The sequence below is a fragment of the Rana temporaria genome, chromosome 3, assembly GCF_905171775.1.
Source record: "Rana temporaria chromosome 3, aRanTem1.1, whole genome shotgun sequence".
In the NCBI taxonomy this organism is placed as follows: Eukaryota; Metazoa; Chordata; class Amphibia; order Anura; family Ranidae; genus Rana; species Rana temporaria.
This window is the reverse complement of record NC_053491.1, coordinates 311,947,055-311,967,101: the sequence shown is the minus strand read 5'-3', so window position 1 is coordinate 311,967,101 and position 20,047 is coordinate 311,947,055. Positions and strand designations below refer to the sequence as shown.

The window sequence follows — 20,047 nt, the reverse complement described above, 5'->3', positions numbered from 1 at the left end:
GTCGCAGTCACGAAAAAAACGCTGATCGCCGCCATTAGTAGTAAAAAAAAAATGCAATAAAACTATCCCCTATTTTGTAAACGCTATAAATTTTGCGCAAACCAACCGATAAACGATTATTGCGATTTTTTTTTACCAAAAATAGGTAGAAGAATACGTATCGGCCTAAACTGAGGGAAAAAAAATGTTATATATGTTTTTGGGGGATATTTATTATAGCAAAAAGTAAAAAATATTGCATTTTTTTTCAAAATTGTCGCTCTATTTTTGGTGATCAAATACCACCAAAAGAAAGCTCTATTTGTGGGGAAAAAAGGACGCCAATTTTGTTTGGGAGCCACGTCGCACGACCGCGCAATTGTCTGTTAAAGCGACGCAGTGCCGAATTGTAAAAACCCCTTGGGTCATTTAGCAGCATATTGGTCCGGTCCTTAAGTGGTTAAAACAACGTTTAAAAATGCAGCATGTTCGAATCTTTGTTTTGTCGTTTTTCAGAACCTGAAAAATGATGTGTAGCCCACACACGATCATTTTAAATGATGTTTTTGAAAAACAACGTTTTCTTCATGCCGAAAAATGATCGTGGGTACGCGGCATTACTCTCCCCCTGAAAAAAGCTAGCTCCGTGACTGTCATGCTGCAGCAATGAATGGCCTTAATGCTTTCTGAGTCCCTGGCTTTAAACACCCAATCTGCATTATTGCTCAGGATCAAATCACATTTTTAAAGTCATTGGATCAACATAAGAACCAACTAGGATACTCCAAAGGAACAGTCATCAATTGTAACCTTATTTCTCGCACGATATTCTTGGTTTAATTGTGTTTTAAAGGGAACCTGTCAAAGCTCTACTTATAAACATGCCTGTTACTTGGCTGTAAAACTGACCTTATTGCATTGTCACCATGAACTTGTTTGCATATAAGTTATGAATGTTCTCTCTCTTTTTTAATCTGCATGCTTGTTCCAGGGCAGTAACCCAGAATTTTTTAAAGCCACAAGTTCAGCATAATAGTTAGGAAACTAACAGCTAAGTAGGTGTGCAGTGACAGCACTGTATTTGTCTCATTATGAGATTTCTTTAACTACCTTATGTATAAAGAATATTTATTATAAATTTAAGACTGTTGCAATCTACTGAATACAAATCACTGACTGATGGTATATGTCTGTAGCTGATGCAACAGCCTTTATAGGGCCACTTTTTGTTACTGGTTCCATTGTGAATTATAACCCTATTGTTAGTATGCCCAAATACTGCATTTGTAGGGGTGCTGGTCTTCTAAATATACTTTATTTGTTATGCTAACCCTGTAAACTGGTCATAGGTTTTAAAAGGAGTACTAAAGTCACATTTATTATAATACATATTAATAAATGCTGTATTAGTAATGATATTTTTTTACTTTGAAAATGTGTGCATATCCTCAGTCCATGCCTGGAGTTGCAGCTAGACTGTATGACATCCAGCTTGGTGTTGTATGTTGGTGATGGTGGGGTGATACATCAGGTTCCTGCTGATTGAAAAAGTGAAAGAATATATCTCTGGGCATCCCCTTAGATGTGCATGTTCAAGGGAGGTAGTTGGCACTGCATGGTGTAGGCTTTAGCTATGCAGTCTGCCCGTCAGTTTCTTTATTGCATTCTATCAGAACTGGAACAGTATTAGGCAACTGATCAACACAGCACAGCTAAACTCTGCTCCATCCAGTAGCCAGCAGGGAGAAACATGCTTGTCTAAAGGGTTACCAGTCATGTGCTCTTTCGTTTGAGCTCATAAATCATCATCACTTAACTCACAGCTCTCCATTCATCTGAATGGGTGGCTACAAAGGGAGATATTGAGAGGACAGAATGAATCATAGACACACGCATAAAGAAAATGAATGAATTGATCTCTGTAATGATTTGATGGTATTGATGTGGATTAAATGCACACAGAATAAAAAACTTGACTTTGGGTAAACTTTAAATAAGAATTATAAATAGACATTTTCAACTGTCTGTCTGTACAGATCATGTCTGAAAGAGCAGTGGCCAGTAACGCCATCACTCGTTCTGTTACCTTAGAGACGATCTCACCTGAAGACTTACCAGTGCAAGGTTGGTAGATAATTAAAATGATTATAAAAACATGCATAGGAAGCAGGGCAGAAGATCGCTTTTTCACTGCTATAGCTATAGCTATAGTACTGGTGTAATTTCAGTCTATTCTATGAGTGCCATTGTACCATGTGTCAGACTTATAGTGGAACTTCTAGTGGCTAAGGTAGTGAGGGAGGGATTGAACCTCTGCCATCCTATATTAGTGATCGTGTTCCTAAAATTTTCGTAGTGACCACAGTAACGGGAAAAGAAAATTAGTGGAAACTCAAAAGTTGGCAGTTGCCACTGGAATGTAAGACCAGAGGAAATGTAAAATGGTGATACCTGTTCCTAAAAAGTTGTGTTGTGTCTCTGGGATAGAAGTGAAGGAAACCTTCCCTCTCAAATGGGGGCACGGAAAGCATTAAAAACCTGACAGGGGTTCTAACTCCTCCCCACTCTATCCAAAACAAAAAGTAGTCTCAAATTTTTAAAATTAAAAGCCTTTATATAGTGTTAACAATTTGCGCAGCACTTTAGATAAAATTTATTCACATCAGTCCCTGCCCTCAAGGTCCTTATCTCACATGCACGCATGCATACACATACATGAGACAATTTATAATGTAGCCAATTAACTGACCAATGTGTCTCTTGGAGTGTGGAAGGAAACCTGAATACCCAAAGGAAACCCACACAAGCACAGGGAGAACAAAAAAGCCTTGGCTAGAGCTTCCCTTTAAGTCATCATAAACATAACATATAAAGGCAATTTGGAAAGGGTCATAGGCAAACAGTATTTTCATGTGAACTGAAGCTTCCTTAGATGCACAAATGTATCATGCTAGCACATGTTTGATTCTAATATTAGATAACTAGAAATTAGAAGAATGTGTTATTCCCTCCTTGTTAAGCCTGGAAAACTACCCAAAGTTAATGAGGGAACATTTGCTTTAGCTTCACACATTGTAACACAAACAGATGGACATTTTGTTTCATATGTCTCAGTCAACACATTTTACTGCCTGTGATGCCAAAATGGAAAAATATATTCATGTAATAATATGTCCAATGTTTAGATAGTTATTTGCATGCCGGTGGTTTTGACAGCATGTACCAAAGTCACCGAAAATGGGAAAGAATTTACAATGAGCTGGGAATTTTTTTTTAAAATATACATTTCACTTTATATATCATAGACTCTATTATTTTTCATGCCATGTAAAAAAAAATTTGACCTGCTACCAAGAAGACAGACTTCAAGCCAGAGATGTAGAAGGGACGATTTGGAGACATTTTAGGCTTTTTCTATGTATAAGTACAGAATTAAAGCTATGATTTGCTGGGCTTTGATGCATAATGTGACTCAGGGCAACCACCCCACCTTCTGCAACCATACAGAGGTATACTTACAGTGAGGGAAAAAAGTATTTCATCCCCTGCTGATTTTGTATGTTTGCCCACTGAAAAAGAAATGATCAGTCTGTAATTTAAAGGCAGGTTTATTTTAACAGTTAAGATAGAATAACAACAAAAAAATACAGAAAAACACATTTTAATGTTTCAATGCACTTTAATGAGTGAAATCAGTGTTTTACCCCTTCGCAAAACATGACTTTGTACTTGGTCACAAAACCCTTCAATCACAGAGGTCAGACGTTTCTTGTAGTTGGCCACCAGGTTTGCACACACTTCAGGAGGGATTTTGTCCCACTCCTCGTTGCAGATACTTTTCAAGTCATTAAGGTTTTGAGGCTGACGTTTGGTTACTCGAACCTTCAGCTCCCTCCACATATTTTCTATGGGATTAAGGTCTGGAGACTGGTTAGACCACTCCAGGACCTTAATGTGCTTCTTGAGCCACTCTTTTGTTGCCTTGGCCATGTGTTTTAGGTCATTGTCATTCTTTAATACCCACCCACAACCCATCTTCAATGCCCTGGCTGAGGGGAGGCAGTTCTCACCCAAGATTTAACAGTATACAGCCCCGTCCATCTTCCTTTTTAATGCAGTGAAATTGTCCTGTCCCCATAGCAGAAAAACACCCCCAAAACATAATGTTTCCACCTCCATGTTTGACAGCGGGATAGTGTTTTTGGGGTCATAGGCAGCATTCCTCCTCCTCCAAACACGGCAGGTTTAGTTGATGCCAAAGAGCATGATTTTGGCTTCATGTGACCACAACACTTTCACCCAGTTCTCCTCTGAATCATTCAGATGTTCATTAGCAAGCTTTAGACGGGCATGTACATGTGCGTTCTTGAGCAGAGGGACCTTGCCGGCACTGAAGGATTTCAGTCCTTCATGGCGTAGTGTCTTACCAATTGTTTTCTTGGCAACTATGGTCCCAGCTGCCTTGAGATCATTGACAAGATTCTACCATGTAGTTCTGTGCTGATTCTTCACTGTTTTCATGATAATTGAAACTCCACGAGGTATGATCTTGCATGGTGTGTGTGTGGTATCTCGCGCCAATAAATTAAATTTAATTTATATACAGTGTTAAGCTGCTACCCAATAATAGTCAAATGATTATACAGTGAGAGAATATATGGAAATGGGTGCGCTAATTAATAGAAGTGATACATACTTGAAACCAATCAATAAACAAATATATATTACTACAACACCTTATATTACTAGAAGATCTAGTAAAAAAGTCCTAGAATTCTGAGCTATGTTGCAGTAGTGATTACTCAGATTCCTGTGCCAAACAAATTAAATGAACTGTGATAGTGAAACCAAGTCCTATTAATGCATAATAGCATACAAGTGAGAGTCTTTTCCCAAATAAATCCTCGAGTTGTGAAGAAATTTTGCGTGCTGTTTGATCAGATAAAGTGCTGCGTGCTGTTTGATCAGATAAAGTGATGTTTCCACCTTCACCTTTAAACTGTCACCCAAAGTGAATGAATTAGATGGCTTCTTACCAGATGATAATGTCCCTTACTTTGATACCAAAAAAGGGAACATTAGGGCTTATGACAGGATCACCTGTAAGGTCAATGCCGTCCTGGCAGTAATGCTTGCGATGTTCATTAAGTGCCCGATATTTGCATGGAAAACAGAACGATGCCAAACATAGTGTAATATGTTTTATTAAAGTATAAAATATATGCAGAGGGAGCCAAGTGGCCGCCTACCGTTTAGGGTGCCTTAAACCCGGCACTGGGGCTATCTCGCGTTGGAGCAGTTAGGATCCTGGATGTTGTATGCCGCGCTCGTTGCCCGGGCGTGCGTTCCACCTCAGCAGTGTTGAGAACCAGCGATACAGGAAGTGACGATGTTGCGTGCGTGGTTAGGTATGCACGATCCCTCGATCTTGCATGGAGTCCCAGACCGAGGGAGATTGACCATTATTTTATGTTTCTTCCATTTACAAATAATTTACAAATTTACAAATAATCGCACCAACTGTTACCACCCTCTCGCCAAGCTGCTTGGCGATAGTCTTGTAGCCCATTCCAGCATTGTGTTGGTCTAAAATCTTGTCCCTGACATCCATGGACAGCTCTTTGGTCTTGGCCTCTGGAGAGATTGGAATTTGATTGCTTCTGTGGACAGGTGTCTTTTATAGAGGTAACAAGCTGAGATTAGGAGCACACCCTTTTGAGATTGCTTCTAATCTCAGCTTGTTACCTTAATGGAAGACACCTGGGAGTCAGAAACCTTGCTGATTGATATTGGATCAAATACTTATTAAAATGCAAATAGATTTATAAAAAAAAATGTAAATGCATTTTATGGATATTTTTTGTTATTCCCTCTCTCAGGCCTCGTACACACGACGAAATAACTCGCCGTAAATGAAACATCATTTTCCTCAACGAGTTCCTTGTTGGACTTCTCGAGAATCTTGACAAGCTTTCTTTGCGTACACACTGTCAAGACAAAATCTCGTTGTTCTCAAACGCGGTGACATACAACACGTACAACGGCACTCTAAAGGGGAAGTTTGATTTCACTGGCGCTACCCTTGGGGCTGATTTTGCTAATCTCATGTTACTGCGTGTTAAGTAAAAGTTTGGTGAGAGTCGATTTGCGCTTTTCAGTCTGTTACAGTGTGACGAATGTGCTATCTCCATTACAAACCCTACTTTTACCGAAGGTATGCTCCCATCTCATACTTTATTCTGAGCATGCGCAGGTTTCTAAGCATACACACAAACGGCTTTCTCGTCGTAAACCAGCCCGACGAGAAACACGACGAGGAAATTGAGACTCCCAAAGAGGAAAAAGAGAACTTGTTCTCTTTTTTTCTCGTCGAGTTCCACAACAGTTTTCTTGATGAAAAACAAACACGCGACCATTTTCCTCTGCAAAAAAGCTCTGCCACCAAGTTTCTTGATGGATTCTGTCGAGAAAAACGATTGTGTGTACGAGGCCTCACTGTTAAAAAAAAATAAAATAAACCTACCATTAAAATGATAGACTGATAATTTTTTTGGCAGTGGGCAAACGTACAAAATCAGCAGATCAAATACTTTTTTCCCTCACTGTACCTCACAGCACTACCGTCAAAGGGACTTGGCCTCCTGTATTGGGCTTTTCAACAGCTATTGTTTTTGCCCTACTAAGTTGTTGGTTGTATGTCCGTTTTGCAACATAAAGGAATCTTTCCTTTTTTACTCTGGTAATTTTCACTGGCATACCTGATAGCAATACCACCAATGGTACAGCATCAGTGCAGGAGTATCTTTAGATATGACCAAAAATGTGACGATGGAAGTGTCTTCAAATTGACAACCACAATTGTATGTATATTGCTTCTATGGATGTAGTGAAAGGGGCAGAATAAGGCATACTGTGGCCATCGGTGCAGTAGCAATTGCATCATCTTTAAATTGTAAGCCCACCCTAGAACTAAAATCCCTGCATCTACAGACATCCACATTCTAATGCCCTGTACAAACGATCGGAATTTTCCGATGGGATAAATTCAGATGGAATTTTTCGTTGGAATTTCGTTCAAGCTGTCTTGCATACACACTGTCAGACAAAATTCTGACCGTCCAAAACACGGTGATGTACAACACGTACAACGGCATTATAAAGGGGAAGTTCAAATAAAATGGTGCCACCCTTTGGGCTGCTTTTGCTGATCTCGTGTTACCGCGTGTTAGTAAAAGTTTGAGAGCCGATTCGCGCTTTTCAGTCTCCGTGCTTTTCAGATAGTTTTCGGGTGTTCAGTTGGTGCTTGTGGGTTCGTATCTGTCTTTCAGGGCGTGTAGTCAAGTCGTATCTGTTTTACAGTCCGTTCTTGTCTGCTTGTTTCTGTTTTTCAGGTCGTTCTTCATAGGAGTTTGTTCCTCAGTGCATTCTGTTTATTTTGTTCTGACCAGCAGACCGGTTTAAAGCCATGTTGGAAGTATATTCTCATCGTCGAGTTCGTGCTGCGTATGGGCTTGGTGTTTGGGTTAATGCTTTGACCCGAGCTCAGTCCATGAGCAGGGTGAGGAGGAGATCATGGACGAAGAATTGGTTGCTCCAGCGGGACCAATTCTCTCATATGCCTCTGCTGCGGTAAATCCAGGAGAATAATCCTGATGACTTCAGGAATTATCACCGAATGACGGACCCCGTTTTTCTGTTGGATTCGCTGTACCCCTATATCACCAGGCAGGACACTGTGATGCGCCAAGCCATCCCTGCCGAGCAGAGGCTAGTTGCCACGTTGCGGTACTTGGCAAATGGGAGAAGCCTGCAGGACCTCAAGTTCATGACAGGGATCTCCCCCCAGGCTCTGGGGATCATTATCCCAGAAACCTGTTCTGCCATAATTCAAGTCCTGCAGAAGTACTATCTTAAGGTAAGTTTTCTCCTTTAACATCACATGCTATGTATTTGTAATGTTTGCTAATGTATTGTATTTCTTTCTTTATTTCCTAATTACCATGATTGTAATATGCTGTGATTGTTACCCTTGTCCCCATGCATGCTGTAAGATTTTAATTCTCCTTTTTTGGCCTACATGCATATTTCCCTTCACTAACCTCTCCAGCATGTTTTCCTGGGCCTATACACACCAAGGCCAAGTCACTTCCCAATGTATTTTTTCAGCTCCATTCTAGTGCTTTACCCCCACCAACATGTGTACAAATGTTTTTTTTCTCATTAAATTCAGGCAGAGTGGCAGAGGCTTTTTTTGGAGGCCCCAAACTTTGCTAGAACACCCCCCCTAAAAAAATTACAATGGACCATCAGAGGGGGTGAGGAATTTGATAATTGGGCCTTCTATTTTTTAAATACTCCTTTAAATAAATGTTTATACTGATGTTGGCCAAGAATGTTTTTGTATTATCTGATTGCAATGTTTTATGTGCCAAAGTACTAATTAATTTTTCTGGTTTGACTCCACAGTTTCCTTCCACACCACAGGAATGGCAGACTGTGGCATCTCAGTTTCCCCAACTGCGGAGGGGCAATAGATGGGAATCACATCCGCATAGTGCCACCACCCCATTCGGAGTGGTAGTATTATAACTATAAAGGTTTTAATAGTATTGTGATGACGTCGGTGGTATCGGCACAATATGGATTTATGTATGTATTATGATCATCCGCTGACACCCGATCTTGCCCGCTTCCGCATTCCTCCGATTTGGCAGACGGAGGAAAACCCTATTTTTTCCTTCCGTCATTGGAGCGGGTGAACATGGACAGACGGTCCGTGTTCATCCGATCCCCCCCCATAGAGGAGAGCGGCGAAAAGACAGGGCGGTCCCTGTACAGTGTGCGGGGACTGCCCTGTCATCCGCCGGCTCAGCGGGGATCAACGCAGCAATCCCCGCTGAGCAAGCGGAGGTTCACGGGGCGGATCATTACTGATCCGTCCCCCGTGTGAAAGGGCCCTAACTTCTTAAAGAGAAATTCTGCTAATTATATCTCAACTGTTGGGCCTGAGGCCGGACTTTCAGACAGTCCCATGATGGGCCTTGACATTGGCCGTACTGGCTTGGCCCCGCAAAGTGCCCATAAAGTGCGGGATAAATATGTACTTTACGGGTAGGGGGGCCATCGCTATGCCAGACAATCTCTTATTTTTTAAGAAAAAATAAACACATTTCTTTTCTGTGAAAATCTAGATTTGTCATTATTGCTTGTGTTCCTTTTATCTGTCTCTCAGGTTCTCCTAGTGCACTTTAAAACTGCCAAGTGGATTTGTCTTAAGTAAATAACCACAATTGTCAATATAAACAACAACTTCATTTTAAAAATGGTATTGAGCATAGAAAGAAAAAGCCACACATTGTTGATTATAACACTATTTTTACTCTGTGCACATTAACATGTGCGTTATAAAATTTAGGAGAAAATTCCAATTTTTTTTTTTTAATATAATTTATTTTTTATTTTTGCATAAACAGGCATGTTTCAAACAATAAAACATATAAAACTATGGAGCTTAAAAAGTTCAACCTTTGAAAAAATGTAGGCAATATCAAACATATAGGGTTTTAAAAAAATGTGTTTGCTGTTGCCTTCATGAGATGGGGTGTTGTCACCCCTGAACAAGCCAAATTTTGAAGATGCACACAGTGTGCGTCAAAATGTCAACATGTGCTATCTCCCATCATGTGGGATCAATGGACGTGATTTGGGGGTGCAACCCCTTCCTCTCACCTACTTGAGTTGCGAGGAAGGGGTTGCACCCTCAAAGCACGTACATTGAGATCCCGTGATGCGAAGCGCATGTTGACACACTGGTGGTTATTAACAAAAGGCAAATCCACTTTGCACTACAAGTGTAAAATGCACTTGGAAGTGCAGTCGCTGTAAATCTGAGGGGTAAATCTGAAATGTGGGGAAGCTCTGCTGATTTTATCATCCAATCATGTGCAAGCTAAAATGCTGTTTTTTATTTTCCTTGCATGTCCCCCTCAGATCTACAGCGACTGCACTTCCAAGTACACTTTCAAATGCACTTTGCACTTGTAGTGCAAAGTAAATTTGCCTTTCGTAAATAACCCCCACTGTGTGCATCTTCAAAATTTGGCTTGTTAAATTACATTAAAAAAAAAAAGAACTTTGGCCAAAAAAAGCTTAAATGGTGGCATTACAAAGATCTTTACTTAGACTCTCCCCAACACATCAATCATGTTCTTAATTTGTTGGTCAAAACAATTGAGTTTGTGCCTTATAATGTATATGTCACGACTCGTAACCATGAGGTCCTGTATTATGATTTGTGCGCTACCACTTAAAGGAGATTGATCTTCAACAAGCAGCACATCACCTAAAATAAATAAAAAAGAAGAAAATGTCTTATAAATATGCATGCATACATCTATTCCCTGAATCTGTGGTGACAGACACTGACTTGTGGTGCCAATCTCACACACTTCCCCCACCTCTACTTCCTCCACCTCTCCTTCCTCCACCTCCTCTTCCTCCACAACCTGAGTTTGGGGTTCCCTCTGTTCTCTGTGAGGTTTGGGTTTCTTCTGTTCTCTCTGAGGCCTCGTACACACGGCCGAGGAACTCGACGTGCCAAACACATCGAGTTCCTCGGCCAGTTCAGCACTGAAGCCGCCGAGGAGCTCGGCGGGACGAGAGCTCCCATAGAACAACGAGGAAATAGAGAACATGTTCTCTATTTCCTCGCCGAGGTCCTCGTCGGCTTCCTCGGCCGAAAGTGTACACACGACCAGTTTCCTCGGCAGAATTCAGCCAGAAACTCGGTCGGAAGCTGAATTCTGCCGAGGAAACTGGTCGTGTGTACGAGGCCTGAGGTGTGGGGTTCCTGGGCTCCTCAGAGTGGTGTCCTCCAAGTCTTTGCTCCCCTATGAGAATGAAACAAAAGGTATACTTAAAGCACACAGATATTTGAGGGCAGAAATAGGAATATGAAACATTGCTTGGAAGTGGGGTACAATTGTCTGTTTTGGCAGAGTTCCAAGATGAAGACATTATTTTTTCTTTTTCAAAAGATGGAATACTTTTACCTTTTTTGTGACAAGTTTTACACATTGAGACACCCTAAGAATCCACTGGAGCACCTGTGTGGGATACCCTAAAAAGGTTGTTCTGGTGGCCCACACTAGTGCTCCTGAGTCCAGATGTGTAACCAGCTGCTGAGTATCCTTTTCACATTCTAGTTTACAAACACATCTAGACAACAGTGGCCCAGATTCAATAAGATTTGCGCGATATTTGAGTGGGATCTTCCTGTACTGCTCCGGCTCCCTCAGCTTCAGATCAGACCACCTTTTTATCAGCTGCTATTTTGATCTCAGGACCCCAAATTTCTGGTACAGACTCCTCACCACTTTGCTCATTATTTTGGCCTTTCTGAGATTAGGGTTGGTGTACGGCCCATGTTTCCCATCATAATCTCTACACTGCAAGATATACACCATCTCCACCATTTCTGCAAAGAACATATTACTGGCCTTGTATCTTCTCTTGGATCTGGAGGTTTCCGGCTCCAGGCTTTCTTTGTCTTTGCTTAAAATAATAGCCACCTGCTGTCTCTCCCCCATGTCGTCTCCCACTGAATGAGAAAGGGGCAGGGAATATACTAGAAAGAATGTCAGGGGCGGGCAGAGTTTCACGCATGCGCAGTGTGTATAATGCTAACAGGCATGTGTCGTAACTACGTTCTGTATGCGGAGGACCGGAAGCTACGAACGTACTAAACGAGGGTTACATTTTTACTTGGGGTATCAGTGGCCTATACTGCTTCATGATTGAGGCCTATATTGGGATAAGATTAGGACAGTTTAGACTGACCTAGTGTTTTTGTCTTGTGTTTTATCTTGCAGAAAATATACAGAAGTTTAAAGAGCCTGACATAATGTGTGCTTTCATAGACAAGTACAGGGAGCTGCGCAATTTGTGGGAGCTAAAACACAAATTATACCATAACCGCGATGCAAGGAGGGCAACAATGGAGCAATTTGTGGAATTTATGAAGACCATGATCCCCGAGGCTGACTATCACTTGGTGAATAGTAAAATAAATAACTTGAACATGTATAAAAAGGAGAACAATAAAATCCTCCTATCACAGAGGTCAGGAGCAGCAGCAGACAAAGTGCATGTATCCAGGCTGTGGCATTTCAAGAAACTGTGATTTCTGGACGACCAGCTAGAATTCAGGGAATCACTTTCCATCCTTCCCTCCACCCTTCCCTCCAGCCTTCCCTCCACCCCAGCAGAGGATGACGAGGAGCTACCTGACCTGGAAGACCCAGATCTGAATATCTTTAGCCAGGTATAGTATTTTTAAACCTATTTATTGTCCGATAATTATTGTTGGGAACTAGATTTTATTACTATCAACTTAAGGATTAATCCAAAAGTGATTTACATATCAATTGACAGTAGTGGCCAGAAATGTTTGGGACAGGAAGGAAAGCTGCTGGGGTCAGAATGAGATTCTTTTCTATTTATTAACATTCAATTTGCAACAGTCATGAGCTGAAAATTGTGTGTGATTGATGAACCAAAAACTAAAACTATGTCCCTTTTTCATACACAGGATGAGGTCAGCCAGGAGGAGACTCTGGAGTGTGGCAGCCAGGAGAAGGCAGGGCCCAGTGGCAGGCAGGAGGTGGCCGGGCCAAGTGGCAGCCAGCAGGTGCCCAGGCCGAGTGGCAGCACCCAGTCACAGGTGCCTCCCCTCCACATAAGATCAAAAAGACCCGGGAAGGCGAGTCAGATGGAGGAGGAATCCCTGAGGCTCATAAGGGATGCAGCCGATATCATGAGAGCCCCCACTAACCCTGAAGAGGCCCATGGGTGTTATCTGGCCAGTAGGCTACAGACAGTGGAGAAGGGGCAACACCTCCTCTGAGAGGGGCTTTTTTCTATGGCCCTTCAGAGGGCGGTGAGGTGCCAGCTGACAGAGACCACCCATCTGTGTGATCTCGGCCATCCTCCTCCTCCTGCTGCCACAAGTCCACCACCAGAGCCACAGCCTGCAAGGAGGCGTGGAGGGAATGCTGCAGGGAAGTGTGGAGGGAAGACCAGAAAGTGATTTCCTGGCTTCAGTCCGGTCTGCCAGAAGACGCAATTTTTTTGTAGTTCCACAGCCTGGGTACATGTGTCTTCTGCTGCTGCTCCTGATTTATGTGATTTGGGGACCAGATTATGCTCCCTATTATATGGACTCCTCGTTATTTACTTTATTTTCAACATACTTGACGTCTGTCTTGGCGTCCAAAGGCTGCATAAATTCCACCAATTTCTCCATTGTTGCCCTTCCTCTTTATTTTGTTTAACCAGAATAAATGGATCTTTTATTTAATAAAATACTTGCCTATGTGTTTTTCATAAAAAGGACAGTTTGTGAGTAGGCAGCTACATTTCCTAAATACAATGTGTAATTAACAGGGGACACCAAACAACCTCCTAGAGGTAATAAAATACAAGATAATAATGTTGTTGTGGTAACTTGACCATAAAAGAAAAATGGAGATCAGAAGAAAATATTCAGACCCCACCAAAAAAAAAAAAAAAGCGGAGAACTTGATTCAAATCGCCCCAAAAAAAAAATTATTTTTGACATCTGGCTTTAAAATAAAATACAAATATTCATGAGATCACAAGAAACAATAAAGAAACAAGTTTGTCAGAACTCTGTGTGAATATCAGCAGCAAAAAAATAACATTATTCTAGCATTAGAAAGAAGAAAATAATGCGCTACAATAAACAATGTAAAAATTTGCAGCATGACGAATGTGCTATCTCCATTATGAATGCTAGTTTTACCAGAACGAGCGCTCCCGTCTCCTAATTTCTTTTGAGCATGCGTGCGTTTTTTCTCCATCGGAGTTCCACACAGACGGAGGGGTTTCCGATTGGAGTTTTTTCCATCGGGGAAAAAAAAAACATGTTTTATTTCTAAACTCCGACGGAACAAAGTCCGATGGGGCCCACGCACGGTGGGAATTTCCGATGAAAAAATGCCATCTGACTTTTTTCATTGGAAATTCCGATTGTGTGTACAAGGCATTAGACTAACCTATCTAGCCCTGTAAAGAGGAAATCAATATACATACCTTTTCTGAAGCCGATCCGACCCGATCTCCAGCGGTTGGAGCTCTGCAGAGGACACCAGTTGGCTGTGAAATAAATGGGGAGTGACATCACCCATAGACTTACTATGGGGTTTCCATTGTTGAACATGTCCCCTGTATTTGCCTCCACAGTAAAGCCGCAACTGACAGCCTTCAACTCTGGAGCCCCCCCCCCATGAGAAACCTAGGAGACAGATTCACACTGTGTACAATTTTGCCCACCATTGCCTCAGAATATATAAAGCCCTTATGCCGCGTACACAAGACCGTTTTTCATGATGAGAAAATGCAATTTTTAATTGGTCGTGAAAAATGTCTGTGTGTATGCTCCAGAGCATTTTAGAACCTGCTCGAAAAATTCGAAAATTCGAAAAAAAAAATTACTTTTCCAATTTTTCTATTTTCCAATTTTCCAAATTCGTAAATACGAAAATTCGAAAATTGAATTTTTTTTCAATTTTCGATTTTTTCTAATTTTTCAATTTTTGAAATTCGGAAAATTGAAAAATTCGAAAATTTAAACATTTCTGAAAAATTCGAAATTGGAAAAGTGAAATTCAAAAATTCGAATTTTTCGATTTTCCAATATTCGAAATTTCGAATTTTTCTAATTTCGAAAATTCGAAATTTCGAATTTTTCAATTTTCGAATTTCGCATTTTTCAATTTTTCGAATTTTTCAATTTTCGAAATTCGGAAATACGATAATTTGAAAATTCGAAATTCGGAAATTGAAAAATTTTAGAATTTTTCACTTTTCCAATTTCGAATTTTTCAGAAATTTCTAAATTTTTCAATTTTAGAATTTTTCCGAATTTCGAAAATTGAAAAATTCGAAATTTGAAAATTTTTCGAAATTCGGAAATTTAAAAAATTCGAAATTAGAAAAATTCGAAATTCGAAAAATTCGAAATTCGAAAAATTCGAAAAGTGAAAAATTCGAAAATCTAAAAATTCGAATTTTAGAATTTTTCACTTTTCCAATTTCCAATGCTCTATTTTTTTCTCATCGTTTTTCACGCCATTCAATTTCATGTCGTGAAAAACGATCATGTGTACGCTTTAATGAGAGGGGGAAAGCGCGCATTGCTCATAAGCAAGTTATGAGACGGGAGCGCTCGTTCTGGTTAAACTAGTGTTCGTAATGGAGATGGCACATTCGTCACGCTGTAACAGACTGAAAAGCATGAAGACTGAAAAGCGCGAATCGTCTCTCTCCAAACTTTTACTAACACACGGTAACACAAAATCAGCAAAAGCAGCCCAAAGGGTGGCGCCATTCGAATGGAACTTCCTCTTTATAGTGGACGTCATACGTGTTGTACGTCATCGCGGTTTGCTCAAGCATTTTTTTTTACAATCGTGTAAGGCAGGCTTGAGAGGAATCGCGTCGAGAAAAATTACGTTTTTTTCAATGGCATGAATAACGGTCGTGTGTACGTGGCATTACTCTCAGGAGTGTTTTCAGTATCACACAGATAACAGAAATATTCAGATACTTGGCTATTTTAGTCTACTTGGACACCAATGCCCTGTATATACGATCGAAAATTCTGACAGCAGAAGTCTGATGTGAGCTTTTGAACGGAAATACCGACCGTGTATATGCTCCATTGGACTTTTGATGTCGGAATTTCCGCCAGCAAAACATTGAGAGCTGGTTCTCAAAATTTCCAACGGAAAAAATTCCTATCGGGAAATTCGATCGTCTGTAGCAATTCCAACGCATGCTCGGAAATAATTTGACGCATGCTCGGAAGCATTTAAATTCATTTTCTCGTCTCGTCGTAGTGTTGTACGTCACCGTGTTCTTGAAGGTCGACAGTCCAGAGAACTTTTGTGTGACCGTGTGTATGAAAGCCAAGCTTGAGCGGAATTCTGACGAAAAAAACATCCAAGGTTTTTCAGACGGAAAATCTTATCGTGTGTACACGGCATTAGGGGTAGACATGTGCACTGCCAAAAAATTCGTTTCTTTCCTTTATGTTATTTTCGTTTTTTTTTTTTTTTCGTAAATTCGGGAAATTCGAGAAATTCGTTTTTTCCGTTTTTTGTTTCATTCGTTTTTTATATTTTTTCGGAAATTCGTAAATTTCGAAAAAAATAATTAGTTTTTTTGCTTTTTTCGTAAATTCATAAATTCGGGAAAATTTCGGATTTCCGAAAAAGCAAAAAACGGAAACAAAGTTTCGGAAATTTACGAAATTTCGAATTCCGAATTTTTCAGTTTTCGAATTTCGATTTTCAAATTTTTCGAAATACGAAAATTTGGAAATACGAAAATATTCGAAAATCGAAATTTCGAGAATTGAACAATTCGAAAATTCGAAAAAAAAATTACTTTTCCAATTTTTCTATTTTCCAATTTTCGAAATTCGTAAATACGAAAATTCGAAAATTGAATTTTTTTTAAATTTTTTCGAATTTTTCAATTTTTGAAATTCGGAAAATTGAAAAATTCGAAAATTGAAACATTTCTGAAAAATTCGAAATTGGAAAAGTGAAATTCAAAAATTCGAATTTTTCGATTTTCCAATATTCGGAATTTCGAATTTTTCAATTTTCGAATTTTTCAATTTTCGAAATTCGGAAATACGATAATTTGAAAATTCGAAATTCGGAAATTGAATTTTTCACTTTTCCAATTTCGAATTTTTCAGAAATTTCTAAATTTTTCAATTTTAGAATTTTTCCGAATTTCGAAAATTGAAAAATTCGAAATTTGAAAAATTTTCGAAATTCGGAAATTTAAAAAATTCGAAATTAGAAAAATTCGAAATTAGAAAAATTCGAAAAGTGAAAAATTCGAAAAGTGAAAAATTCAAAAATCTAAAAATTCGAATTTTAGAATTTTTCACTTTTCCAATTTCGAATTTTTCCGAAATTTCTAAATTGTTCAATTTTAGAATTTTTCCGAATTTCGAAAATTGAAAAATTCGAAATTTGAATTTTTTTTTCAATTTTCGAATTTTCGAAATTCGGAAATTTGAAAAATTTGAAAAGTGAAAAATTTGAAAAGTGAAAAGTGAAAAGTGGGAGCGGGCAGGACTGGTTTAGATTCGAAAGATCAGATCAGATGACTAGACAAAATCAGGGGGTTAATCCAGCGCTGATGCTACTTCTACAGTTTCAGCTACAACATCCCTGACAGCAGGCAGCGGAGTGATATTCAGCTATCAGGGATGCTGTAGCCGGAACTATAGAAGTAGCATCGGAAAATGCGGCCACCTGCTTGCTCAATCCGCCATCAGTGGCTGCATTCACAAGAGTTACACAGCCAATGAAATGATGGTCCCAATTGCAGAGTAGCAGCTCAGCCATTGTTATTAACCAGAGGTGCCGAAATAGAGATTCTGCTGGCAAAAAAGTCCTGGGGTGTGATGGATGTGCCTGGGCATTAGGGTGTGCCCAGGCACACCCGGCACACCCTGTGCGCACGCCTATGAGTCTAAGCCAGAAGCCAGGAAGCAATTAAGTTTAGGACCAGTAAATATAATATATCTTCCTATCTATTTACTTATGCTAGCAGCATAAGGATTAAAATGGTTAATGTTGACAGAGAGAGTTTAGTTCTGTTTTAAGAATACTAACCTTGCACATGCCACATGCATGCTGTGTGTAATAAATATTAAATATTCATATCCAGTACTTCATATTCACCTGATTAAAATACACAAATAAAATGATGGAACCATACTTTTTTTTTTTAGTACTGAACTTAAAGCGGTTGTAAACCCGCAAATATATATATATATATATTTTTTTTTTTTTTGTTCACCTGTAAAGGAAAAGCCATAATGAGCTAGTATGCACCGCATACTAGCTTATTATGAAATACTTACCTTAAAACGAGGTGTAGGGAACTTACCTGGTCCACGCCGAGCGAGATATCATCTTGCCTGGTGTGTCTTCCGGGTATCGCCGCTCCAGCGCTGTGATTGGCTGGAGCGGCGATGTCGTCATTCCCGCGCAGGCGCGCGGGAGACTTCAAACCGGCAAGGGCTGTCGGCTGCCGGCCCTTTAGCCGAGTATCACCGCTGCGCATGCGCCGCATTACAGCGGCGCATTGCGGGGGGAATATCTTCTAAACCGTACAGGTTTAGGAGATATTCTTTATACCTACAGGTAAGCCTTATTATAGGCTTGCCTGTAGGTAAAAGTTAAAAAAATAAGTTTACAACCACTTTAATGCATAAATCAGAAAACACAAAACTTTCACTTTAAACGTGTGGATGGCTTTCTAGAATGTTTTGATTTTGTAGGGGATAACAGAAGCAGTCAAACAAGGACATACATCATACTGTCCTCATATGAACTCATGGATCATTGTAACCATCTAATATGTCAGTGGATATAAAGCTCAGAAGTGCCACTAATCCCCCCATTAATCTGGATATTGCCATACTCGGGCCCTTTGAATGTTCCTTGGTAAACAATTCAACCACTGAAAGATGAAATATACTCAATGATCAGAGCTGCTTTGTCTTATCAGCAAAAAAACATTTCTGTAGCTATAATACATTTGACATCAAAAGCAAACAGAAAAAAAACGTTGCCAGCTTTGACTAACATATGTTTTTTTATTTTTTTTTTCATTTTTGCAGTACAGACATTTTTAGCAATTCTAAACGAGAAAGCTTTAGAAAAATGCACTGAAGGAAATGTGAAATATATTGATAATGACCTTTTGCAGCACTTCCATCACTGTAGTCTGCATTATCCATATTTAGCAGTTGTTTATTTAATGGATGAAAATTTCACATACTGTTTGTTCTAGTTGATATTCTGGATACTGTGCGGGAGTCCATTCAGAAATATGAACTGCTTTTCATTGGCAGCCTTCCCGTCTCAAAGCCAATGGGTGAGTTATTGTATCTGTTCCTCCAGGAAGTCCTTTATTGTATAACTCATAAATATTTCTTAAACAACGTATCCCGTAATTCTTACCCTCTGTGGTGTAATGCTGTATTATATGTTTCCTTTAAAAACATGTACAATGTAATTGCAGATGACAATATCCAGCCTTTTTTTAAAGGGTACATGTCTCCATATTTAAAGCTACACTCTAGGCAGATATAAAATACACAAATTAACACAGTTCTGTATTCATTAACACTCTATTAAAAATACATTTCCAATGCAAGCAGTGTAAGCACCTACATTTCACTTGGTATCAGTTTCTGGCAGTCCCTGTATGGCCGAGTAGGAGAGGAATCGGCAGCACAGGGAGTGAATCAATTTGTGTTCTGACAAGGAGCATGATGATAGAAGAAGAAAACAGAGTGACCGTGATGAGAGTATCTCTGTACTGCTTCTTCCTCACTGTTCAATCACAGGCTGTGGGCAGGTCCATGACAGCATGGGCTCAGAGAAAGTGAGTGGAATGATACTTGACTCGACTCAACTCTGAAGAATGAGGACCTCTTGTAGCAGAAAATAAATACTGCAGGGACAGCTTCACATTGCAGAAAAGTATTGCAGTAAAACCTGATTTTTATTTGATATTTTAATAGGCTATTTATTCGGCTATTTAAGAGTTCTGCTTTAAGGAAGCTCCCTCAAAAAGTTATTCTGAGAATGCATAGATTGCTTGGGAACTTCTGAAAAAACTTCCATCAAAGACTTTTAATACAGATGTTCTGCATTTTGACAAAGTCCCTTTAAAATAAACCTGGCAAATGATTAATGAGCAAGGATGAGCCGAACAGGAGGGGTGCGGAGCGCTGTCTCGTCCCGCCTCTTTTCCTGCAGCCTGCCATGTTGCGTGCTCCGATAAGGGTCTGGTATGGATTTCTTTGGGGACCAATTCATTACAGCCGCGAGCGTTTTTTAATTTTTTTTCCTTTAGAAATGTGCTACGGGACTGTTCTAAACGTGCAAAAGATGCGCCAATTTACAGGCATACTATAGACACCCCCTCCAGGCATGATATTTAAAGG

At 39.9% G+C, this 20,047-nt stretch overlaps 1 protein-coding gene across 3 annotated transcripts in view; it reads left to right on the top strand.

Annotated features, from left to right (window-relative positions):
• The window catches only part of APBB3 (amyloid beta precursor protein binding family B member 3), a 283,221-nt gene that overhangs the window by 254,571 nt on the left and 8,603 nt on the right, over positions 1 to 20,047 (top strand). For all 3 annotated transcript variants that reach the window (XM_040344808.1, XM_040344807.1, XM_040344809.1), the window contains 2 exons: positions 2,016 to 2,103; positions 18,886 to 18,969. In XM_040344808.1, coding sequence (XP_040200742.1) covers positions 2,016 to 2,103; positions 18,886 to 18,969 — 172 coding nt within the window. The remainder of the gene's footprint in view (positions 1 to 2,015; positions 2,104 to 18,885; positions 18,970 to 20,047) is intronic.